This window comes from Lissotriton helveticus, chromosome 2_1 (assembly GCF_964261635.1).
Source record: "Lissotriton helveticus chromosome 2_1, aLisHel1.1, whole genome shotgun sequence".
NCBI lineage: Eukaryota > Metazoa > Chordata > Amphibia > Caudata > Salamandridae > Lissotriton > Lissotriton helveticus.
In genome coordinates this window covers 51,394,760-51,422,539 of record NC_136059.1, presented here as the reverse complement: position 1 = coordinate 51,422,539, position 27,780 = coordinate 51,394,760, and the positions used below count along the sequence as shown (strand labels likewise).

The 27,780-nt window shown below is 44.2% G+C and overlaps 1 protein-coding gene across 1 annotated transcript in view; it reads right to left on the bottom strand.

The window, feature by feature from the left end:
- Window positions 1-1,275: 1,275 nt before the first annotated feature.
- Window positions 1,276-27,780, bottom strand: part of LOC144820056 (vomeronasal type-2 receptor 26-like) — a 44,426-nt gene continuing 17,921 nt past the window's right edge. The window contains exons 3-4 of the mRNA XM_078677711.1: window positions 14,015-14,138; window positions 1,276-2,201 (exon numbers count right to left, since the gene is read on the bottom strand). Of these exons, the coding sequence (XP_078533837.1) occupies window positions 1,276-2,201; window positions 14,015-14,138 (1,050 nt within the window). The remainder of the gene's footprint in view (window positions 2,202-14,014; window positions 14,139-27,780) is intronic.

Below are 27,780 nucleotides of genomic sequence, written 5' to 3'. Positions count from 1 at the left end.
ACCGGAGTACTCATGTTACCTCACCCAGGGAAGCGGGGTGCATAGGTACCTTTTGGTGTCGGGTTTCGTCAATGTTTTCTATGGAGATCTGCAAAGAAGTGCTGCATGCGACCAGAGGAAAAGTGTCCGGGTGGATCCAAGGGTGGATCGGAGATCTGAAGAACCTGAACAGAGTCTGGGTCACTAGCCAGGTACCAGGAAGGAACCAGGCGATGTTGCGATGATATCAGGTGAAGAGGTGAAGCTTGTCTCTGCAGCCACGAGGACCAGGAGGTGTCGGGACAGACATCCAGCTCAAATTGATGCATTTGGGGCTGTTTTTTCATTATCCTTCCCAGGCACAAATATTTATTGGTGTTAGTTAATCAATTTCACCTGTATTATGTACAATTACCCACGCAAACATATTGACTTTCCTGAACTGTGAATTATCTTAAGAACAGCTATGGGGTCTAATGCAAAACCAAACTGTAAAAACTATTTGAGTAAAAAACTATGGGGCATTTTTACTTACAATTCATGCACCGCAGTGCAGCAAGACAAGTTGCCGCGCTGTGCTCTGTGAATTGAAGAGAACTGAAAAGTGCCATATGTACTGAGATATATTGCTCTTCACCTCTCTCTTATCATGAGTGCTGCCTAAGGCCAACACAGGCACAGACAAAATAGTTTCTGTGCAGAATTGGACACCTTCCTGCAGAAGTAATCCTTGAATGCATTTTCCTCTTTCTATGCATGCTGAAAAATGCAGCACACATAGAAAGAGGAAGGAACTAGGAGCAATACAGATATTTCTCTGAGTTACACCTACAGCAGGAATAGCATTTAGATGCATTCTCAGGTTTTCAAGTCTTTGTAAATCTGGGAATGTGCCAAAATCCATGCATGGATGCATGAAAACACCCATGCTCACCTTCGTAACAGCCCCTGACGCAAAGGGACTTTGTGTGCTATAGAATATGCCAAAATGGAGCTTGCATCGGGACTTTCCCATAAAAGTGACACAACAGCCCAATGACCTGTATCCAATGCAAGCCTTCCTGGTGGTGTGAATAACCAGATGCATAGTGGTCGACGATGAAAGAGCCTCAAGAGAATGATAGCCTTGAATTGGAATGCTGGAACGTGCATGTTTTTACAAAAATTCCAACTTTATCCATCAAGAGTGACTGCAAACAAGCATTCTTCATTTCATGGGGGAAGTCCCTTTATTAACTAGCGCTTTTCATTTCAGATGCTTGCAGTTTAACAAATCAGTACCAATGTTCATGTTCATTAACATGCTTTTTTTTTATTAACTAGATGTGGTTTTCCTACCAGATGTTCTCGGGTATTACGATCAGATCTAACTAGAATGATATAACACTTTGGAAAGAATATACAGCTGACCAGCCCAGCACTGGAGCACAGGTTGGCAAACACCTCCACCGCCACCATGTACTTCCCCCGTGTGCTCAGGTACGCCGGGATGAAGGAGATCCACACACTGACAAACACCAGCATACTGAAGGTGATCAGCTTGGCCTCATTGAAGCTTCCAGGCAGATTCCTTGCGAGAAAAGCCACTATAAAGCTGACTGTGGCCAAGAGACCCATGTATCCCAGCATGCAGTAGAAGAAGATGGCATCTCCCTCGTTACACTCAAAGATAATCTTCTCATTGTACGACTTCATATTCAGTTCTGGAAATGGAGGAGACTTCACCAGCCAAACACTGCAGATAACAGTCTGGACCAGTGAACAGAAGAACACGATGCAGGTTGGTGTCTTTGGTCCAAGCCACTTCCTCGCAGAACTACAGGGATTTGTTGCCTTGAAGGCAAGAACAACAAGAATAGTCTTAGCAAGAACACAGGAGACACTGATGGAAAAAATAATTCCAAGGATAGTTTGTCGAAGCATGCAGGTGATTGTCCTGGGCTGGCCAATGAAGAGGAAAGAGCAGAGAAAGCAGAATATGAGTGCAAGGAGGAGCAGGTAGCTGAGGCCACGATTGTTTGCTTTCACGATTGGAGTGTGTCTGTACTTGATAAAGATTCCCAAGACACACATAGTGAAGAAGGCCAGGAGGGTGGCAGCAATGGTAAGTGTTTGTCCCAGAGCTTCGCCATAACTTAGATACTCAAACACTTTTTGGATACATTGATCACGTCTATCGTTGGGCCACTGACTCTCTGGACACTTTAAACATTTGACAGTTGCTGTAAAAGAAAGAATAGTGTAGGAATAGTTAAATGTAAGGCTGGGATCAAAAAGCAAGCTCATAACAAAGTTTTGGTCGGCACCATTACATTTCATTTATGGCAACTATTGGAGTGATTTGTGCAAACTCCTTCATCGCATTATGTTAGGATATCTTGTACATGTAAGTCCATTGAGACAAATATCGGGCTTAAGAAGTCAAATGATTTACTACTGTGGGAATGAATTTTAGAAGTTGCTTTGTATTAGTCCACTTCTAATCTCTCTGGTCATCTTGTACGAGAATTTTATATTCTTAGGTCTTTTACTTGTATTATTTTAACTGATAGTTTTTTTGTTATTATGAATAAATGAATGACAAAAAATTATTGTAAATCTATGTGATATTCATTGTGTTTTTATGGTTTTTGTAAAACTGAATAAAGATTTTCTACTACTACAGAGATTTAAATGGTATCCTTTCACCCACCGAGAGCCAATGAAGGGAGGTAAGAGCTAGTTGAGCAGATTGCTGTCTAGGTAGGTTGAATAGAATCCCAGCGGCTGAATTCTGTACCACCTGTAATTTCGTTATTGTGGTCTTTGGGACTCCCAGGTAAAGAGAGTTGCCATAGTCCAGGCGAGAGAGGATAATGGCCTGGTGTCAGAGTCTTACTTGAAGTTCCCAAAAACTTCACAGGAGCAGAATAAAGTATTTTCCCAATGCCTCTCTGAGATACTCTCCACACCCCAATAGAGTACTTCAAAGGGGAGTGAAGAATTTCTATGGGGGGAAGGGGATGGGGATAGAGAAGAGAGCATCTCGTCTTTTTCTTAGGGTGTCTTCTACTTCTACCGCTACTTCTAGAACTTCTTCGCACAGAAGACATGGGTATAAGCTGCAAAACAAATTGACACATTACTAAAGCCTGACTTTTCTTTACACTATTATGTTAAGTATTTTACTGTTATGATAAACATACTCTTAATGAGACTGGCTACTGCTTCTCTTCTATTTGTATGTAATTCGATTTTGTAAAGGAAGTATCTCCTAAGTATAGCTTTTTTAGTCCTTAAGGAGTGATAATGGAATACCATTCAGGAGAAAATAATATCCTTCTACTACTTCAGGTAAGTTATATTAGGTAATGATATTATCAAACATTTATTTCCTTGACTTGTTGTGAAAACATGTTTAATAGACTAAAGCAATAATTCTATTCCTTTTTCTCAGGTACTTGCGTGACTTCACAGGGAGACGCTGTGAAGATACAGTAAGTATCAATCTGCTGCTTGGAATTCTCAGGTAAAGAGTGAATCGGATAGTAACCTCTTGGGTTTTCATCTTGTTTCTTTTTCTTCTGTACACTCCTCTTTAAAGCAGAAAACACACCCGAAGAGCGACGGAACTCTATCACTACCGATGAGCATGCACAACGAACACTAAACTACACTAATGCATCTTAGGTACACAAGAACAAAGAGACACTGCTACTCTCCTGACTGGATTAGGTGAAGTACGCAGTTGGGAGGATGCGCACAAGCCTCACAATGTTCTCTAGTCCTCGTGCTCTGACCAGGAAGAGTGGAGCGCTAACTCTTGAAAGTTAGAGATGGCCATCTTAGAAAACCGCAATCCCACCAACCCGGTCCATGATACATTTTTAAGCTCCCTCTGGGAAAGGTAAAAACTGGGGCTCCTCTTCTTCCTGTTCCATGACACTGCCCCTACTATCTGGTACATATGGTTTTGTCTTTTGCCTAGATTCCTGACACCTGGACCACCAACATCTTTGACATGTGTGGGAGAAGGGGGAGAATTTTTCCAATGCAAAATATTGGGGGATATTCTCAAGAACGTATGATAACCATCACAAAATTAGGTTAACGCAATTCTTCACATCGTCACATCGCAGTCTATCACGGGAAAAGAACTTTGTGTTAATGTGGTATTCTCAAGCTGGCGTCACCATGCTATAGTCCCATGATAACGAGTCAAATGACCACGCTAAAATCAGGGCGTCTTGGCAAAAATGCGAAACACCAAACAAAAAAAGTTGCAATGCCCCAAATCGCGATACAAAAATCAGCGTCAACCAGCGACAGGCCTGCAATTCCCATGCGTCATGCGGGAAAATGCACTACAAAAACAACAACAAAAATACACCAAAACCATATCAATCTGAGTAGCAACATGGATGCACCTGGACCGAGTGCAGAAGACAACCCGAACCCCACAAGCCCCACGGAGGACCAGCCAGGAACCCCGTGTTCGGTCAAGGGCAAGGAGAAGAGGAATAGAAAGACGGAGTTCAGTCCGCAGGAAGACCGGATCATCGTCACAGAGGTGATAGAACACTACCAACAACTGTTCGCCACCTCCACTGCATCATTGGCAACACAAACAGAAAAACGGCAGTCCTTCGTCACCAACGTGAAAGCAGTCAGAGTATCGAGGAGGTCAATGGAGGAGGTCAAGAGGTGCTGGCATGAAGTGCGCAGCCAAACCAAGGAGAAACTTGGTGCCAATAGAAAGGGAGCAAAGGCGACTGGAGGTGGATGTCCTGTGTCACAGGAGGAGCTGGATGAGCTTGAGGAAATGGTGGCCACAGTCATCAGTGTGGAGACGGTGCAAGGAGTTGGGGGTCTCCGGACACAGCTCAATATGACCTGACCCAACAGGGTGTATAACGACCAGGGACTGGGGGGACGGGGGGAGATGGGCACAATGGCACACATGCACAATCATGTGCAGCACACTGCATACCCACAATGAGTGTGAAACATGTCCCTGATACCCTTGGCACACTGCAGCACACATATAAACACCAAGTAGGCCTCCGTCCACAATGTGCAAAAATGGACCCCCCTCCATATCACCAATTCCACAATCTACCCATGCACATGTGCTGGATGCAGAAAAGCAGCAGCTCTGTGACTCACACAGACAATGCATGTGACACTGCATGACAGATAGCATGGCTGCAGTCACAATACATGACATGGTGCACAAGACGACTTTGAGGTAGCTGAGTGTGGACCACGTCTTTAAAGGAGCAGGTCACACTCTGACACATCCACGTGCACCTACAACGCATGACATCAAAAACACATCTGTAGACAAACAATGCACAATAGTACAAAATATGTCCAAGATCACAAATGACCCAAATCGCAAACATCCCAGCACCTGAAAAAAACACAAGTCAAAGGCACACCAACTCAAATGGGTAGGGGGCCCCAAATCAGAGCTGCAGGGGCTCTCGCCAACAATGCAGCACACAGACATAGCAATCACAGTACATCAACATTGACAACAATGTCGTACAAAGTGCAACCCTTACACCACAGGACAGAGGACACAACTGGTGCCGCTCGTGCGTAGAAACTGGCCAATCACATCTGGCGTTGCATGACACTGTGAGATGATAATGTACGATTACAACCACACATCCATTATGTAGTCGAAATGTCCACTGTTTCCCATTGAATGGCCAGCTTCACCAAAACAACCATGTCATGCAGTCTGAATGTAAACATCTCCAATGAGTGAACATACATTGAACACACTGTTAACCTGCGTCTCCCCGTTACATTGCAGAGGGGCAATCAACACCTCCTGCAGAGCAGACCACACATCTCTACAGTGATGATGGAGAGGACACCCTACACATTTGCCCAGACACCCTCCAATGGCTCGTGGACAGCCTTCACACCCCACCCCCAAGAGCAGGGCAGCCCAGCTGCATCACAGTGACCCCACACCCTGCACAGACCACGCAGCCGGAACTCTAACCACCATGGCTGGCTCACAGGACCCCCACGACCAACACATGGAATTCCAACATCGTGTGTTAGGGTGCCAGGAGAAGATGGCTGATCAGCTGCGGTGGGGTTCGAACTCATGACAGCCAAACTTGATGCCATACATGGGTGTTTGAGTCCTATCAGGGACCATTTACAGTCTCTAACGGACACCGACTGTCCGCACCATGCTCACCAACAATCCTTGGCTGACATCGCTGCGGCCATTACTCAGATACCAGAACTGTCTAGTCAGACAGGCTCCAGGGATGACAGCACAGAGTTGGCACAGATGTGGAGGACAATGGAGACCATGGAGCCGGCGCAGGCTGGAAGTAGGGCTGCCAAGGATGTACACCAGCAAGATGTAGCTGGGATCTTCCATGCCTTGCAGATCCTCATCTTGCCATTGCAGCCACTAAGCTTGTCACAGATAACTGCTGCAGGAACCTGGACACACACAACACTGCCCCCTGATGTGTCATTGGCACACAGTGATGCAGCCCTATCACCTTCGCACCCTGATATGTCAGTGGCCCACAGTGATGCAGCCATAACACCACCACACACACTGGACACAGAAGACATCTCAGAGGAGTAAGCTGTGGAGGGTAATGACTGTGTGAGGAAGGAGGTAGTAGCATCAGGCAGGATCAGGCCTGTTCCTGCCTGGTTCAGCCCTATGCATCATGCCCTGGATGAATACCTCCCACTGTCTCCCAAAACACTGTGCGACATTCACCTGGACCCCAACAAGGCCTGCCATATCTGCTCTTGTACCAATGACACAGCAATCTGGCTGCGGACTGAACTCTTCCTCTTCATATTAACTTTGCATTCCCCCAAGGACTCTGGATAGGCCCACTACTGGGCAACCACGTTATGTGGGCTTGAACTGGCCATGTACCGCTCCAGCTCCGACACTCCCCAGAATGTGAACAAAACATCCCAAATCACACAGATGTGTCATGCCTATGTTCTGTCATGTTTGCAAGTATGGATGAATGTAGGGACATTGATTGCACAAAAAAGGTACACCCTGGTAAATGTCATCAATGCGCATGTTTGACCTTGATCCACATGGCCAATTGGATGAGTGTGAAGGTGTGAATCAGCTGTTGCTTCATTGCACATGAACAACAATCTTGTAATCCCCAACGTAGCCCCACGTCCATGTATTATATAGGGATCTGTGTAGAAATGTCAAAATCGGTAGCATGCCTGAAGTAGTGTCCCCCATCGCATGTGGCTACAGAACACCTCTTTGCATGACCTACTCACACACATCAGTGTGGACACAACCTGTTTTAATGGATAACATTGATCCACATGAGAAGAAGCTGGACACCATACTCTCATTGCTGAAGACACGTAAGAGCACCGGTCTACCAGCAACTATCAGAAACACAATGTCTGGCTCACAGAGGTGGAGCTGCCAATAGGTATTCACCAACAATGTATATGTGGCAGTCTGACCCTCCCTGTGTACGGACAATGCTCATTGAGGCACACGATTTGTCATACTAATCAACACTCATCACAGTTGTACACTGGTGAAGTTGCGTAGACTTTATTAGCATGTGCCTGTCAGTACGGGCAAAGAATGGGCCACAACAGGCAGACAAAAGCTTAAGACACTTACAGGCAGAATGGGAACATGTTGAGGTGCAAGAAATCGGAAGGGAAAAATTAACACATTTCCTTACGGATGGCAATGGTCTCATCCCACCTTGCCTTGCTGGTCGAGTCATGTGATGTTTGGCATCTGCTCATTGCCCGGATCTGCATGGAGCTGTACCATCAGACTACGCGGACTGCGTGCTATGCTGGCAGTGAGCAGGTGAAAGGGACCAACAATGTCACATGTCATGCTACATTGCCATGTGTGTTGTCGCCCTCCAGAAGTATGTCAGATTTAGGAACGCTGCCAAACGACGCTGTGCAGCTACACCCATGGGGCTGCATCACCTTGCACAGGTGTGTGACAACACACATAGGCGCACGCACATGTATTCTGAGTCCAGGCAAATGCAGACATGTCCACTGTTGTTTTGGAATATGTGACCATTCCTTTATGATGCAACACGGTATTGGGATCTGGGGCTCCGAGCTGCATGATTGTTGGCTCCATGGCATCTGTTGTTCTTCAGGTGTGGCTCTGGGCTCGGCTCCCTTTTCTGGAGCAGGTTGTAGTCCGACTTTGCACCAGGTCAGAGAAGGTGTTAGTTTCCTGCTGCTAACGCGACTTATTGTCCGTTTTGTGATCTTATCGTAGATCTGGCTGGTCGTTGAGAATGTTGTGACGTGGTGTTGTTGCAGCTTTTTGCTCGGGAACGCTTACTTGGCATCTTATTAGAGATAGTTGCCAGGGTCTTCTGTGGTGATGTTTTTTGCAGCTGCTATCACAGGTAAACTGGTGGTATCAGCTGTTAGCACCAGCTTGTGAATGGGGCGATGAATTTATTGCAACTTTGGCTGAAATAAAGTGCTGATAACTCGGCAATAGATCCTTGAAATTATGCCCCAATATTTTGTGATGAAAAAGTGCAGACTGACTGCAAGGAGACAGTCTACATGTGGAGTTAAATTGAAAGAAAAGCCCAGATCTTTGTCATGAAATGTACCTCAATTACTTTGAGTCACAAAGTTCATTTTATGTTAATATGTTATTTTAATAAGAACTTCTAAAGTGTACGGTCACCCGTAGGTTTCATGGCGCTAATTGTAAAGAATGTCGCAACAGGGTGAATATGCATATGCTTGCGTAAACAACCAGGTCTTCAAAGCTTCCCTGAAGCCCAGGAGATTGTCACAGTTTCTGAGTGTCAGGGGGAGAGAGGTCTAGAATTTATGGGCGAGGTAGGCGAAATGGCAGCCCCCTTGCCGATTCCGTTTAAAGGAAGGGATGGTGAGCAAGTGAAGGTGGGCCGATCAGAGACTTTGTGTGGGGGCGTGCTTTGAGATCATGCTCTTAAGGAATCTGGGGCTTTTGCCATGTAAGGCCTTAAAGGCCAGGAAGCCGGTCTTGAAGGCAACCCGCTGGGCTATGGGTAGCCAATGGAAATTCGACAGCAGGGATCTGGCTGAGAGCCATCTAGGTTGTTTATGGATAAGTCTGGCCGCTTGATTTTGAACAATTTGCAGGCGTCTTATTAGTAAAGCTGGTACACCTAGGTAAAGAGAGTTTGAAAAGTCAAGCAGAGAGAGTACCAGAGCTATCACCACCTGTATCAGAGCGGAGTGGGTCAGCAAATGAGTGATTTTCTTGATTTTGCACAGTTGATGGAAGCTAGAAGAGATCACCGCTCCCACCTGTCCTCTATGTGAAAGATCTGCATTAATGATGATCCCGAGACTTTTCTCCAAAGGGAGAGGGAGTGGGCAGAGGCCCAAGTTCTGTCTGCAGTAGTGCGGGCTCCAGCTGGTCTCGCTTTTCCCAGGAAGCACCAATTCCGTCTTACCTGGGTTGCGTTTCAGGTGGTTAAAATCCATCCAACGCTGGATGTGAAGCATGGTGGCCTGAAACTCAGCAGCAGAGTCCGGGGAGTCTAATGCTAATATCAGCTGTAGGTCATCGGCATAGTTGAAAATGGTGACCTTTCTGTTTTTTAAAGAGTGTAACAGGGGCCTAACGTAGAGGTTGAACAATAGCAGGGACAGGGAGGAGCCTTGAGGGACCCCGCAAGTAGAGGTGAGCTTGGGGGCGGTGAAATTGCCAAGCCTTACTGCTTGAGTGCGGTCGGCGAGAAATGATTATACCCATTTTAGTGCGGGTCCACGCAGGCCGGCCTGTTCGACACGGTTCAGCATGATGTTGTGGTTGACCGTGTCCAGATCCAGGAGCACCAGGGCCTGATAGATACCCCTGTCTGCGTTTGATCTGATGGTATCCAGGACTGCCAAAATCACAGCCTCGGTGGAGTACGCAGGTCGAAAGCCGGCTTGGTTAGGCTCCAAGTAGTCTAATAGTTCGATGAAGTTGGAGAAACATCTAGCCACATAGGCTTCCAGACTTTTTTGCCCCAAAGGGGAGGAGGGATATAGGGTGGTAGTTAGAGGGACTGGCGGGATCTGATCCTGGTTTTTTAATGAGGGGCACAACCGTGGCATTTTTGAAGGCATGAGAGACCTTGCCCTGGACGAGTGACTCATTAAGGAGAGGGAGTATACTATGAGGCATGACCGTAAAGATGTCTTTTAAGACATGAGGTGGGCAGCAGTCATAGGGTGAACCATATTTGACACGGGACAAGTTCAGCTAGTGTCCTGGGGCCGATAGGAGGGTAAGATGTCTAATGTGGAGAGGTTGTTGGATGTATCTTCCTGGGGTATAGTGCTGGCACTATTGGGAATGCTGGCTTTGATAGTGGCGATTTTATCCAGAAAGAAATCGTTCAAGGAGTTGCAGAGCCCTTGGGTGGGTGCCTGAGCGGCTGCTGTTCTGTCATCATTACACAGATCATTCACTACCCTGAATATTTCCTTTGATTTATTGTGAGCATTTAGTATTCTTACAGAGAAGTAAGCCGCTTTAGTATCCAATATGGCTTTTTTATACTCTCTTCGAGCTATCGTATATTGCTCCTTGTCTTCAATGGAGTATCTGAGTCTCCATTTCCTCTCTATTTGGCGTAACTCAAGTTTTTGTTTTTTGAGGTCGGTGGAGAACCATTTATGAGCGTCTGCGTGGCGGGCCCGGGAGTTAAGGTGCTGGAGGGGGGGCAGACATCGCCTGAGAGTGTAGGATGCCGAAGGCCGCTAAGCGACTATATGTAACGGGGTCCGGAGGAGGGCAGACTTGCGCTAATGATCTAAGCTCCCAGGATGAGTAGGTGGTAAGTTGGCCATAGTGCGCGTCCCATGGGCCCGGTCGGGCGCGGATGGGCGCAGACGGTCTTGCCTTGTCTTCAATGGAGTATCTGAGTCTCCATTTCCTCTTTATTTGGCGTAACTCAAGTTTTTGTTTTTTGAGGTCGGTGGAGAACCATTTATGAGCGTCTGCGTGGCGGGCCCGGGAGAATTAGGTAAGTGGGGCATGTACATTGCATGCCGACAAAAGCCATTCGGAGAGCATCTCTTCCACAGAATTGACGTCATTGCTGAAAGTGGGTAATGAGCTGGCCAAGGTGTTAATGAAGTTCTATTTATTTAATGATTTCCACTTCCTGGTCATGCCACCCGCCGAGGTGGTGGTCTTTGACTGGCCGCTGATGATGATCGAAAACTGTATTAAGTGGTGATCTGACCAGATACAAGGATTGGTTATAGGTGTCGAAAGGGAGCGATTGTGGGACCATCTTTGATCCAAAATCTGTCCCTTTTCATGAGTGGGAATGTGTAAATGCTGGGATAGATTCAAATTGGAGAGGAGCTCGGAGAGTTCTATAGCATGGGGCCCGCCCGAGGCATCGTTAAACCAGTATTTCAGATCTCCTACGAGTAAGACCTTGGCATGATTTACGACTAGGGCGGCCATTTTGCTCACTTAGGGAGATCGGGAAAGTGGGCATTGCCTGAGGTGGTCGGTAGATGAGTACTAGCACTAAGGACCCTGACTATGTGCCAAATTTGACAACTATATTCTCGACCTCCGGCAGGACCAGGGAGGTCATGGTGGTAAATGCATGGTCCTTGTGGATTATGGCAACGACACCACCACCCGTCCTCCCGGGAGGCTGGTTGGCCGACAGTATGTAATAGTCAGAGGGGAGAGCTGCAAGGATGTCGGACAGGGAGTCAGGGGTTAGCCAGGTTTCAGTAATAAGGAGGACGTTGGGTTTATCAGTGGTGAGGAGCAAAATGATGTCCAGTTGGTGCTTTACCAGAGAGTGTGTGTTAAGGAAATTGAAGCGGAGGGTGGTATAGCTTGCCAAAGTGGACTTTGCACTAGAGGGGAATGGGAGTTAAGGTGCGGGAGGGGGGGCAGGCATCGCCTGAGAGTGTAGGATGCCGAAGGCCGCTAAGCGACTATATGTAGCGGGGTCCAGAGGAGGGCAGACTTGCGCTAATGATCTAAGCTCCCAGGATGAGTAGGTGGTAAGTTGGCCACAGTGCGTGGCCCATGGGCCCGGTTGGGCGCGGATGGGCGCAGGCGGTCTTGCCTTTGGTGCGCCCGCTGCGCGCATCCGCTGCGCTCCCAAAACGCTACCGCGATAGGGCCGGCATGAAGTACCTAGCCCCGGATAAGCTCCTCCTCCTTGCGGCCGATTGACTGAGGCCTCAGGGTTAGATCGCAGGCAAGGGGTGTGCCGTCTAAGCGGTGAGTTTTACGAAGTTACCTCCAATTTCTACCATTCTATGCACAGGAATAATTTAAAACAGCTCAGTAGAAGTGATAGATCAAATTTTAAAAAACGAGCGCTAGCAGTCGAATGCGCGGCAACATATAATACAATTGCCCGCTTCCCGCTCTGCCGCAGCTTAAGAACCTAGCCCGCCTTACGCTCCTCCTCCTTGCGGCTGATTGGCTGAGGCCTCAGGGTTGGAGAGCAGGCAAGGGGTGTGCCATCTAAGCGGTGAGTTTTTCCGAAGTTACCTCCAATTTCTACAATTCTATGCACATGATTAATTTAAAACAGCTCAGTAGAAGTGATAGATCAAATTTTAAAAATCAAGCGCTAGCAATCAAACGCGCTGCAATATACAATACAATTGCCCGCTTCCCGCTATGCTGCAGCTTAAGAACCTAGCCCTGCCTTAAGCTCCTCCTCCTTGCGGCCGATTGGCTGAGGCCTCGGGGTTGGAGAGCAGGCAAGGGGTGTGCCGTCTAAGCCGTGAGTTTTTCCGAAGTTACCTCCAATTTCTACAATTCTATGCACAGGATTAATTTAAAACAGCTCAGTAGAAGTGATAGATCAAATTTTAAAAATCAAGTGCTAGCCTTCAAACGCGCGGCAACATACAATACATGCCACTCTTTTCCACACTGGTCCCCTATTCTTAAAAAAAAAATCTGTTCCACATTTCAACTTCATATAGACCTGTGGTCAACTGGAGGATCACAATTAGTGAAACAGCTAAGTGCCTGATTAAAGGCATGGGGCCCTTTAAAGGGGGCAGGATGGCTCTGAGATCACACTTAGGTATATGTGGAAGATTGAAAACCTAGAAGCAATCCTTTCATGAAGAAGGCAGAATGGAATTTGTTGGGATCTTTTAAGGAAATAAATCTACAAGAACAGACAGAGATTTACATCTGTATGGCAACATAGTTTAAATTCTTTTTTCTTTTTTTCATGAACATTCTTGATTAGGGTTGGCCCGATGTCGGATTGACTGGGACTTCGCACTGGGTGTGAAGACAATTTGGTGTTTGTTGTGGAAGTGCCGGGAGTTGTTGCGGAGTGACAGCAGGAGGTGTGAGTCGATTGGGAGGAGGGCAGAAGATTGATGGGTTGCTAACAATTATGCTGAGGTACATTAAGGACTATTTGCAAAGTCTTTAACAGGACCAGATTGGGATCAAGTGGGGTGGACAAGCTGCTGTTTGCATGACAGTAAGTCAGGCAGCTTCCTGCTGCACCCCTTTAGGGAACTGGCACCCCGAGACTGAGCCCAGCTTGCCCATCCTCTTGATAATTAGCCTGGAAAGCCTTGCCATGTACTACAAACTGCTATTACCTCTGTGCCAAAATCTACATAATGTAGAATTCCACACAAAGCAGATCTGGAGGTGATCCCATCCCCTTCCCAGTGCTTTCCTTTACTGAAGTAAATCTCCAACCATTTCCAGGGTGGAGGAGGTTGTATTGGAGTTTGGGACACACACACAGATGTACAAACCATGCCTTCCAACACCGACTTCCCCTCCTCATGAGTAGGATTTACTACTGTGAATTTCACCAGCTCATGGCAGAGTGAATGCATTTACGCATGACCCGGAGTCCAGTATGCATTTCTAGCAATTATACCTGGCCTATTTTTGCCATTAAACTAATACCTATGGCAGAAAGTACCTTTGTGAAAAGACTCCATTGTGTCTAAACCTACTTGGTAAACTTGTGTGCAATTTCTAAAAATCAGCACTGACCTGTGCCACTGCTGACCTCTCCGTGTGAACATGGAACACAGTCAAAGCAGCACACGGGCTCCCCCTCTCTGGCGGCCTTTCTGTATCCAGGAGGACAACTCTCACTGCAGACGGAGCGCGGAACCTGCGGGAGGAGCAGATAGAAATCATTAATGGAATATAGAGCATGGATTCTGCAGGAGGAGCAAGAATAAACCATTAATGGAAGATGGATGCCAGAACCTGGAAGACACCAGGATTCACTTATGGGCTTTTGGCTCAGTGCATCACAGCAAGTCACCTTGCTCTGCTGCCCTACGTGAAAGTGAAAGGGCAGGAATGCATTGCATTTATCCAATGCCTGTCCTTTTCTCCAGCGCTGGCACAGTTTCAGTAGCCTAGCACCAATGCATGCACCCTTGCACCATGGTGCAATGGTGCCTGTGGTGTTGAAGGATTGTTTTTGTGAAGGAAGGGGCACCGTTCTGCACAAAAACAATACTGCGAGGAGTTTTCCTCCTAATATGTGTGCTGCAGAAGGAATAAATAAAGTTATTTCTCCTTGTTACAAATCACCTCGGGTGGAGTAACGTTTTGGCGCATCCCCAGGTTTACATGGTCTTGTAAATCTAGGGAAGCATCAAAATCCATGGTTGTTGCTGGGGAACACCAACCACAATGCCCATTGAACGCCTCCCAAGTGCAGAGTAAGGCAACACAGCGATTTGCGCTGCCTTCCCTTACTCCATATCTATCACGCCATTCAATGCCACACAAAGTGGATTTGCATGGCCTCATGGATATGATTTCAGGTTTGCCCCACCGAAACTGTTAATGGAAGACAGAGCAGAATACAGCGATTCCACATTTGTCAGTCAGTAGCAGAAATTAGTAACTGGTTCCAATTTCTGTTACTGATTAACAAACGTGGTTAAAGTATATTGAGGCACCACATGAGAAAATATCAGCCAAGACAGATCGATAAAGATCTTATTCAAGAGGTAACTTAATATTTATCCCCTTTTTGATAACACCAAGTTTGGATTTATGAAGACAAAATTTTGTGCGGAGGAATAAGGGGACAACCCTATGTTACAGTTGTGGCTAGAACCTTAAAGGGGGCTGTAGAACTGGAGGTTTATTGATAGGAACTGTTTAATAAGGCACACTATTTGCTGCTAAATAGAAAGCACTGAACTAACTAATTTTCAAGATCTAATTTCTGTACCCAAGTTATGATCTATGTACCTTTTTTGTTAATTTAATGTGTTGTAAATAGAAATGTGAATACTAGACGGAAAGATTTCTATTGGACTAAGGTTGTGCTCATTTTGCATACTTTATTTTTTAAATTGAATATGTACTGATACCGAATTTTTGTTTGTAACAGCCCTGAAGAAGCGAATTTGAGCGCGAAACACATGTTGGCTATTTCTAGCTATTCACAACTTTTGAGGCTGTGTGCTGCTTGGAGGAAATATCTAAAGAAAGATTCAAGAAATTTTCAAAGAAAAATAATTTATTTTGTTTGTGCTTTGAGTATCAGAAAATGGCATTTATGAATTAAGTAATAAGTTCATGGTGGGGACCAGTAACTGAGATTAATAGCGCTGGACATAAGTCCTATTACCCGATACTGTGGTCGGCATAGGTAACTACAGTTAGGACCTCATTTCTATTCAAAAAGAGTTTTTTATTTGCCAATATCATTGGCACCGGTTGACAAATCTTCGCAAAATTTTCAAAACTAATAGGGCGCTCCAGTCAACTATTGTCTTGAAAGTTTCGGGGAGATTCGTCAAGCAGGCAGAGAAAAAAGGGGGGGTTCCCAAAATGCATATTCCCCATGTTAATTTCCATAAGAACTTTAGACTGCAGCCTGAACTGCTGAACGGAGTTACACCAAATTTGGCAAAAAGATTGGTCTTGGTTCAGAAAGAGCCCTTTTTTTAAAGTGGTATAAATGCGATCAGTAGTTCCAGGGAAATTAGAAAAAGAAAAATTTCGATATCTGAGCACCGAGGAGGGTTTGCGACCCTCCTGAGCATGAGCTTCATTCTGATAGACTGTCAATACTCCAAACCAGGAAGTGTTGGCAGCCATCTTGTGACTCAGTAACCGAGTTACTCGGTAGAAACACCCTAACCCTCTAGGCCTGCTGAGGGGGGCCAAAAAAAAGCATGTTTTTTTTAAGGACGTTATAGACATTTCACTCGTACAAAACCGGAGAAACTTGGCCTTTATAGTTAGTTGAGCTAACTATAACTTGTGCCCCCGCAATACACTGCTGATGATGTCACATATTACATCATTCATGACATGGTCAGTGACATTACTGATGACCTCACTGATGACATCTCGAATGACCTCACTGATGACATCATCCATGTGATAATCTTTTTTTTTTTTACAGAGTTTTATATATCCCAAACTTGACCCGGTATCGGGTATCAGAGCGGTTTACATAGCACCAGTTATGTTACATGAGGACATAATGATTTTTGTTAGGGATGGGGAGATTAAGTGATTTGCCCGGAAACACTGGATGTACAGTGTCATTGCCGAGCCTCGAACCAGGTTCTCCAGATTTGAGGTTGACTGCCCTAGCCGTTAAACCAACTCCTCTCCCCAATATTCTGATGCACCTCCTCACACCCTAATATAACCTTTGATACACCCACTTTAAAGTACAAATTACCATTTTCGAAACCATAGACACACCAATACCAGCTACTACATACCCACTCACTGATTCCTAGGTCTACACACACGTCCACGTTCACCCATACAGTCACTCATACATGCAGTTACTTATCAATACAGCACTATCATTTGCACTCATACACCTATACAGACACTCACACATTGCAACTCATCCATAGAGTTACTCACACACCAAGTCAATCATGCAAAGAATCATTTACTCACCAATAGTTATACACACACCACCTCATGTATTCATACAGATACTAAAACATACCTACTCTCTTATACAATCACTGATACATGAACACACTCATCCTTACAGTCACTCTCACAATCACTCACTCTCACATATGCTGATTTCTATACCCCAACACTCACATATACTGCCTTTCACATATATAGTTACTCACACATGTAAAACTAAGACAACCATTCATTCACCAACACATCTATACACACACTTCCCCACCCCTCCAGCCCTTCACAGATGTACTCTTGAACCCATACACCCAGTGAATTACCCACTCACATCTGTGCACACACCCCCCACCCACCCACACATACACTCAGGCACCCATACAGATACTCAGACAATCACTCAATAACCCATATAGACACTCATATAGCCACTCATCAACCCATGCAGCCTCTTACACACCAACTAACAGACTTATACAGACATTCACACAGTTTAGTAACCTATGCATTCATTAAGACACATTTAATCACTCACTTATACAGTCAGTCACACACCTATTAAATCATCCATTCAGACAGTCATACACCCACTCAGTCTTCAATACACCTTGGCATATATATATATAAAACACATTTAAACTTTACAGAAACACACAGTCACTGGATGATATCATCAGTGATGTCATCGGTGATGTCATTTGTGATGTCATCAATGATGTCATCAGTGATGTCACTGACCATGTCATGAATGATGTAATATGTGAGGTCATCAGCAGTGCATTGCGGGGGTGTGACTTATAGTTAGCTCAACTATCTCGAGTCTTCCCACACTGCCCCAGGGACCACCACCTCCCCAGGGCTTTAAACTTCTTGAGAGGAGGGTCACATGGCCCCCTTCTTGGAGCCCTGGATGGCCCAAGGAACTACCATCTCCCAGGACCAGCTCTAGCAATGTCCCGGGGTGACCACCCCTGGGCCATTGCAGTTTGCAATGACAAGGTGTGAGCATGGCTCCCGCCATATCATTGCAAACGTGTGCTTCGCTTCATGGAAGCTAGAGCAGGAAACCTGCTCTTGCTTCCATAAAGCAAAGTAGTATTGCTTTTGGACAAGGAGAGCTGCATTTCAGCAGCTCCCCTTGTCCAAAAGCAATGCCGGATCCTGAATGAGGCGGGGAGCCGACTGGGACTGTTGCAGTATTGGGGTTCCCCCTGCAGTCCCCAACATATCCCCATGGGCAATAATTGGCCTTAGAAGGGGGGGCACGTGTCCCCCTCCAAAAAAAAATAATAATAATCAAGGCTGGCCAGTCCCTGTTGTCTCCAGGGCCATCATTGGCCTCAGAAGGGGGGCCACGTAGCTCCCTCCAAAATTAAAAAACAAGGCTGGCCAGGTCCCGAGGGATGGGGCCCCTGGGGCCATAGTTGGCCTCAGGACAGGAGGGTGACCACGCGGCCCACCTCCAAAACAAAAATAAATAAAAATCAAAGCTGGCCAGGTCCTGGGGGAGTGGTTGACCCCGGGGCCATAAATGGCTTCAGGAGGAGGGGCCACGTGGCCCTCTCCAAAAGAGAGAAAAAGGAAAGGCTGTCCAGGCCCGGGGGATGGGGTCCCCAGGGCCAGTAGTTGCCCCGGGTAGGGTGCCACGCGGCCCCTCCCATAATATAAAGATGTTAAACAAATTATAAAGAGGCAAAGGCCTGTGGGAAAGGGTCCCCGGGGCCTAAATCGATCTCCAGAGCGGGCTGACCGGCCCCCTTCCCAATTTTTTAAATTAAAACATAAAATGTCTCAGGCCCTGGGGATGGGGTCCCCAAGGTCCACAAAATATTAAGAGAAGGGGGGGCAGACAGACACCCTTCTAAGCAAAAAAAAGAAGAAAAAGATACAGAATCTCGCCAGAGGCCCCGCCCCCTCCCTGCACCACTCTGCAAACGTGCCCTCTGCTGGCTTTGGGTTGGGGGTTTAAGTCACCAAGAATCTTAAGGGTCCTTAGGGGCCAAATAGCTAACCAGGTACCTCCAGTAAGCCCACCACAGCCACTGCCCTTTTTAGACCACTCTGCAAATACGCCTCTTGGGGCATTGTTGATGGGGCAATGAGGTCCTCTTGTGTCCTGAGGACCTCAGGACTAACGTGGATTACATCCCCTGAGCAGTAGTGCACCAGGAGGTGTGTTTGCAGAGTGAATTAAAAAGGGGGCTGGTGGGCTAGTTGGCCCCCAGGGACCCTCAGGTTTCAAGGGGACTTAGTCTCCCAACCCAGAACGCACCAGGAGGTGCGTTTCCAGAGTGGTGGAGAAAGGGGGCATGGCATGTGTCCACCTGTCAGCAATCCCACTATCTGTGGCATACTGTAGGTACCAGGTAGGCTAGGTGGCCCCTGATGAGTGTCAACTGCAAAGAGGACTTTAATCCCCATCCAAGAGCACGCCAGGAAGTGTGTTTACAGAGTGGTGGGGAAAGGGGGCGTGGCCTGCTATGAGAAATTTGCAATCCTGCTGTGTGGGACTTACCGCAGGTAATAGGAGGGGTACCCCTCCTGTTACCTCCAGTAAGTCCCACAAAGTGGGATTGCTAAGAGGTCTTCAAACACCACACTCCCCTTTCTCCACTATTCTGCACACATGCATCCTGGTACAATACTGTTGGGGGATGAAGTCCGCTTTACTCCCGAGGGACTTTGTTGGCCAAGTAGCCCTCCTGGTACCTCCTGTAAGTCCTTCGCAGCAGAATTCCTGAGCGCTGGCTGGAGGCCCAGGCTCCTTTCTGCATCACTCTGCAAATGTGACAACTACATTAAAATTAGAAATGAGCATTTAAAAAACCTTAGAAATTCACTGAAAAAACCATAGCTTTCAGGGACGTTATAGTTAGAAATTAGCATTTAAAAACCTTAACAATTCACTGAAAAAACCATAGGTTTCAGGGACTTTATAGTTAGAAATTAGCATGTAAAAAACCTTAGAAATTCACCAAAAAAACATAGGTTTCAGGGACGTTATAGTTAGAAATTATCATTTAAAAACCTTAGAAATTCACAGAAAAAAACAATAGGTTTCGGGGATGTTGTAGTTAGAAATAGCGTTTAAAAAACCTTCAAGGACTTTATAGTTAGTTGGACATTTCACTTTTACAAAACTAGAGAAATTGGGCTGTTATAGTTAGTTGAGCTAACTATAACTTGCGTCCCTGCAATGCACTGCTGATGACGTCACATATTACATCACGTTTGGCATAGTCAGTGACATCACTGATGATAACACTGATGACATCTCAAATGACATCACTGATGACTTTCATCCACTTAATAGCTGATGCACTTCCTCACAACTTAATATAACCTTTCATACACCCACTCTAAAATACAGACTACCATTCTCTAAACCATAGACACACCAATACTAGTTAGTATATACCCACTCACTGATTCATAGGTCCATACGGATGTATGTCAATAGAACGCGATCTTTTAGATTGCGGTACTTGACAACATGGGCATTACAACGCAAGTCGTTACAACGACTTGCGTTGGAGGGCGTGGATTGTGGAATATTATAATTTTATATTCCAACACCAGTCCACACAACAGTGGGGGAGGTGTTGGAATATAAAATTACAACATTCCTTGTCCAATTGCGCCATCCAGCGCAAGTCGTAGTAACAACTTGCGTTGTAATGGCATCGTTGTAAAGGCACTGCGGTGTAAACACCGTGTTGTAAACGATGTTTACCGTCTACACATATCAACTCACTCATTGACACAGTCACTCATGCACGCAGTCACTCATCAATACAGCCATACAGGCACTCACATACTGCCAGTCATCCCAGTCATCCCTAGTTACTCACACACCTAGTCAGTCACCCAAAGAATCAATAACATTGCCATTGACTCACCTATATAGTTATACACACCACCTTACTTATTCACACAGATTCTAACAAATACTTACTCTCTTATACAATCACTGACTGAAGCACACACTCATCCATACAGCCACTCTTACAATCACTCACTCTCACATATAGTCAGTTATATACTCCAACACTCACATATACAGCCATTCACATATGTAGTTACACATATACCACTGAGACATCCATTCACTCACCAACACACCAACACAGCCATACGCACCGCCACTCACCCATGCAGCCACCTCGCAATTTCTCTGCTTTTGTAGGAGTGAAATGTCCAACTAATTATAATGTTCCTGAAACTTATGTTTTTTTCAGTGAATTTCTAAGGTTTTTTAAATGCTAAATTCTAACTATAACGCCCCTGAAACCTATGTTTTTTTCAGTGAATATATATATACATATTTATATATATATATTCACTGAAAAAACCATAGGTTATAGACCATATATAGTTAGGAATTAGCATTTACAAAACCTTATTTTACTCACACAAAACCATTGAAATTCCATATATAGTTAGTTGTACTAACTATATATCGCGCACCCGCAATCCACTGCTGATCATGTCACATATTACATCATTCATGACATGGTCAGTGACATCACTGATGACATCACTGATGACATCACTGATGACATCACATCACAACTGAATGAGTGGATGTATAAGTGTCTGAATGAAGGTTTTATTAGGTGCGTGATTGACTGTATGAGTGAGTGATTAAATGCGTCTTACTGAATGCATGGGTTAGTGACTAAACTGTCTGAAAGTGTGCATCAGTATGTCTGTTGTTGTGCAAGCTGCTGCATGTGTTGATCAGTAGCTATATGACTGGCTATATGGGTTATTGATTGGTTGCCCAAGTATTTGTATGGGATGGGAGACTGAGTGTGTGTGTGGCTAGCTGGGAGGTGTGTCACTCTGTGCATAGATGTGTGAGCAGTTGATTCACTAGATGTATGGGTCCAAAAGTGCATGTGGAAACAGCTGTATGGGCGGTTGATTGTGTGCATGAGTGTATTGGTGAATGATTGGATATCTCAGTGCTATATGTCAAAGTAAGTACATATGTAAAACACAGTACATGTGAGAGTTGACATATATAAATAACTGTGCATAAGAGCCAATGAATGTGTGAGTGGCTGTAAGGATCAATGTGAACTTCTATCTGTGATTGTATAAGAGAGTAAATAAGTGTTAGTATATGTTTGAATAAGTAAGGTGTGTATAACTGTATAGTTGAGAAAATGGAGGTGTGATTGATTATTTGCATGACTGACTAGGTGTCTGTGTAACTTCATGGATGAGTGACAGTCTGTGAGTGTCTGTTTACACTGAGTGTTTCTAAGGTTATATTAGAGTCTGTAGAGTTTCATTGTATTATCACATGAATTATGTCATCAGTGATGTGATCAGTAATGTCAACTGAGATGTCATCAGTGATGTCATTTGAGATGTCATCAGTGATGTCATCAGTGATGTCATCAGTGATGTCATCAGTGATGTCACTGACCATGTCATGAATGATGTAATATGTGACATGATCAGCAGTGGATTGCGGGTGCGCGATATATAGTTAGTACAACTAACTATATATGGAATTTCAATGGTTTTGTGTGAGTAAAATAAGGTTTTGTAAATGCTAATTCCTAACTATATATGGTCTATAACCTATGGTTTTTTCAGTGAATTTTCAAGGTTTTGTAAATGCTAATTCCTAACTATATATGGTCTATAACCTATGGTTTTTTCAGTGAATTTCAATGATTTTTTAATAGCAAATATCAAAAGCTGTAAAATGTATTCTTCTTTTAAAGGAAAAATATATTTTATATGTTTATTAATACATTTTTTTTTTATTATTTTTTTTTTTGTTTTGCTCCCGGTCCGCGAACCGGTTAGCTTTCCGTTAGCTCAATTTGCTGCCGCGACCCGGTCCGCGAACCAGTAAACGTTCCGTTTGCGCAACTGTCGCATTAGAAAACAACATCGTGACACGTCGCGTAAGCGCGACGTATCGCTTTGTCGCGTAATGCGTCATATGACGCGTCGCGTTAGCGCACCCGGAAGTGCTCCGGTACGCGAAGCGAGGAGCGAAGCGCAGCTTCCCAGAAGCGATCCGGGCCGCGGCGCGGAGCGCGTAACGTAAGCATAACAGGTCATGTAACTTGTTAATAACACTTTTCATTGGTTCATTTCACTTTTGGTTTCCTAATGATGTAAGGCTAGGTCATGTGACCTAAAAATAACACTTTTCATGGTTTAGAACTATTTTTTTTCCCCAAATGATGAAAACCCCTCCTTGTTTCCTCACTCTGACTTTCATCTTTGTGAGAGGAAGACCTTTTTTCATCACTTAGCAATGGCAAGTGTTGTAGCTTCAGCTAGTGCACCCCCCCCACCACCACCACCTCCTAGGAAGAGAGGACCACCTCCTCAGGTTGTGGTTCAGGAAGAGGAGGAAGAAGAGGAAGAAGAGGAAGAGGAAGAAGAGAGGCAGTTTTTGCCAGAAGAACCTAGGAGGTCCCGTGTCAAAGAGAATTTCATTTGGCAATTTTTTAAATATCCCCGGGGCCAAAAAAAAGTGAATGCCCGGTATGTAACTTGCCTTATCTGCAAGACAGATCTGTCCAGAGGGACAGATAAAAAATACAGTTATGGCAATTATACAATGCATCGCCATATGGAAAGGTGGCACCCTATCAACTACAGTGCTGCGCAGGTACGTGACCTGCAGGATAACCCCCCTCCTGTGGCCAGTAGATCAAATGTACAGGAAGTGACGGGACCAGAGGCGAGGGAGACGGTCCCAAATATACAGATGAGGTTCGGGGCAGTCAAACAAGTGTGCGTGCGTTGCGGTCAGTTGATTTGCTACAGAGAAAGTAGCATCAATGTAATCAACTTAGCAATTGACAATCATGATTGTCCAAAACGCCCCAGACAGTAAATTATCTTTTTTTTTTTGTTGCTCCTGTTGAGCCCTTTACAATGAATCGTTTTCGTTTCCCCCCCAAAAAAAAACCAAAAAAATATAAAACCGTTCAAAAAATACAAAAAAAGTAAAAAAATGTTCAGAAAAATAATTAAAAAAATATAAAACAACAAAAACAATAAAAAAAAAGTTCTTTTCAGAACTACCTCCCATTTATAAAAAATTGCTAGAATGTTTAGCACTCTGGCAACCTCTATTTCTTTTGGTTCGCTTCCCGGTTCGCTCGCCGGTACGCGAACCGGAAGCGAACTAAAAAATTTTTTAAAAAAAAAAGAAGAGTAAGTATAAGGGAAGGAAACAGAGAGTAATGTTAAAAGAAAGACAGCTAGAGGGAGTAACACAGAGATACTGTTTAATGGATCTATTTACCAAAGAAAAGATGGAAGAGGGTGTAATTGTGAAAAACAAAATAGATAAGGAAGTGAAAGAAAAAAAGGAGAGTAGAACAATAATAAACAAGAGTTTCTTAGAGAATGTGAGTGAATGTTCAAAATAAGATTAAAACATGTGGAATAACATAGAGAAAAAACAGAAAGCAGAAAAGAAGAAGTAACAGAAAAGGAATGATTGAAACAGCAAAGAAATGTAAATAACATAGGGGCATATTATCAACATAGGCGATAAAATTATCGCTGCTTTTATCGGCAGAAAACTGCCGCTAAAGCTGCTTTTGCGGCAGAAAACTGCCGATAAAAGCAGCGATAATTTTATTGCCTGTGTTGATAATATGCCCCTTAGTATGCTTGAACTACAGGGAGAAAGCATAATGAAGAAGTAGTGAAAGAGTGATGAGTCAGAGACACTAAGAGTAATAGAGACGGAGTGGGTGAACAAGAGTGAGTAACTATGAGAACAGAGGGACTGAGAAAAGGAGTGGAAGGAGTAGAGTAAGTAAGTAATAGAGAAAGGAATGAGGTAAGTAGCAAAAGCAGAAAACTGAGGGTTAAAGAAATGAACCAGTGGAACTAATAGAAGTTAAATGTGATAGAGACGTAACGAAAAGAGTACAAAACATTTACCTTATAATTGTCGTTAACTTAGTCACTTGTTATTTTTATACTTTTAATCTGTGAAAGAAAGAACAAAAATTTGAAAAATATTAAAACATGTTTTTAAAAATTAGAAAAGACAAGGGAAAAGATTGACAATCATCCAATTTTACAAAGAAATAAAGTTAGAGGCCTCCGCTTCCCCATGCCCCCTACACAGTCCTAAATATGTATATATTTTAAACTGACGGTATCTTGTTGAAGATGAAGTGAGGCCTATCTTGCAACATGGTGCATCTTTTGCACTGCTGCTGCGTCACAAAAGTGACGGAACAGCGGCGCAAAAGAGGCGCACGGACATCATAAATCTACCCCTAACATTTTAAATGATTGTTTCTAGATGCTGATAAGGTGTGGCCGATCCACAGATTTGTTTCAGGTGAGTCCAACTCAGAGTTACAGATGAAATTTAAGTTATTGAAGAGTACAGAGGAGATAATACATGAGCAGGCCTACCAACGAAGTGAGTCATGTCCACTGCACTCTTGAACAAACATCAGACCTCCTCTATCTCCTTGAACAGGCCTAAATCTCATCTACACAATGTGATTCGTAATGTTATGAAACACAGGTAATGTAATTGAAAAACGTGCAATTTTTTTTGGGCATTCCACAATCACATCACTTGTGTTTTTCCTTTGCTTAGGTATCTCATTGTACAGATGTAGTCTAGCATATGAAAGACTACGCAAAAGGTGAGCATTGTATGCAACAACTTTGACACCTACAGAAGCCTCAGCTTCTCCATGCCCCCTACACAGTCCTAAATATATACATTTTAAACTGACGGTATCTTGTTGCAGATGAAGTGAGGCCTATCTTGCAACATGGTACATCTTGTAAATCACTGCTGCATTATAAAAGTGACGGAACAGCAGCACAAAAGAGGCGCACGGCCATCATAAATCTGCCCCTAACACTTTAAATAATTGATTCAGGATGACGATAAGGTGTGGACTATCTAGAGGTTTGTTTGAGGTGAGGCCTACTCAGGGTTGCAGATGAAATTTAGGCTTGTTGAAGAGTACAGAGGTGATAATACATGTGCAGGCCTACCAATGAAGTGAGTCATGTCCACTGCACTCTTGAACAAAGGCCAGACCTCTTCTGTATCCCTGGACAGGCCTAAACCTCATCTGCACAATGTGATTCATAATGTTAGGAAACACAGGTAATGTAATTGAAAAACGTGCAATTTTGTTTGCTCATTTCACAATCACATCACCTGTATTTCCTCAGCTTAGGTATCTCATTGTGCAGGTTTAGTCTAGCATATCCAAGAGTATGCAGAAGGTGAGGACTGTATGCAACAGAGCAATGTACATTACTCACCTCCCTTGACACTTACAGAAGCCTCAGTTTCTCCATGCCTCCTACACAGTTCTAAATGAATATCATAAATACAAAAAGGTACAGAAATATTATACATGTTAAATGGTTTATTTTTGCTGTTCTCAGAATGTATCAAATTTCACTAAAAACAGTTAGTTGAAGGTATTCATCATATAACAGCGGGGAAAAAAACCCACAATCAAAATGATCGTGTTTAAAAAACCCATATAACATATCCAATCAGAAATCACAACTCCTCAAAAGTAACTTACTTTCCATGACGTCGAAGGATGTCCTATGAACAGCTTATACTCTGTTGTGCTGCTATTATTTTCTGCATAGGCAATTGATTAAATTTTGAAGGTGGCAATCAGGGGGGGAGATATATAAAAATTAAAAAGGGTAGGGCTCAGGGAGGAGCCCTGAGGGGCCCCTGGTGATAGCCACTTCCCTAAATATGTTACATACAATAAATGACTTCTCGCTCTCTACCGCACATTTCCTCAAGGCCAAATCGTGTAAGAGCCATTTATAACTCTTGGAATTCTTCTAAGCAAATCCCGTCATTTTCTTTTTCCGCAACTTTTAGAAAGAAAACGTTCAAGATCACTTTCACAATCCTGTACTAGTAATATCTCACCCTTCTTGCTCACTCAGTTTCAGTTTCAAAGAACTTTATTCGGTTAAAAACAAGTAACCATAAAAGTGACAGACATAAAAACAGATTACAATAATTACAATAATTACAGCTCTTAATGTGAGTTCATTGAGGGGGATCAATAGACAGTTATTCGGTTATTACCAATTGTTTCCGTAATTTAGAAACACTTTTTAGGAAATTTAAAACCACAGTTACAGTTAAAACCGTATCCATTCTCTGGACTTCTAAAAAAGGTGGGCGGCATCTGGTTAAATTCATTTCTTTTAAAAAAGGGACGACAATTTTTCTACGAGAGGCACTATAAAGCCTGCAAAAGAAAAGGATATGGATATCCGATTGATGTGAGGTGCCATCACACGGGCAAGTGGGCAATATACGTATCCATGAGTTCATACTAGGAAAGGACACCAATCTAAAAAATATACAAAATCTAAAACGAGTTAAAAGAAAGCGATCATAGTTTATCATGGGCAGGGATAAGTATGGCTGTACAGACTTAATCTCACATAAAGCAAGGAGGTGGGAATGTACTGAATGTTTCAAAGTTTCAGCTCTCCTCCTCTTATCCTCAAGATGGTCCAGGCAGAGGGCTTTCAATGTACTCCTTGAGATGCTATCCATTGTAGATGGATCCGAGTAATAAGAATAGCACCCAATCTCAGTCAGGAAGCACTTAACATATCCCAGCCATTGTGATCTCTCCACGTAATCCAGGCTGAGGGTATCCTGTAATAGGGCCCGATTCATAACGCATTCATTTGTGGTCCATACCCTGTGCCACAACAGGATAGGTTGAATTTTGATAATGTCTGTTATGTGAGGTTGAGCCAGTTCAGCGTGACAATTAAATGTGGCAACACACTGTGGAACTGCAAGGACTTCCCTCATAAATTTGTTTTCCACCACCTGGATTGGATCAACA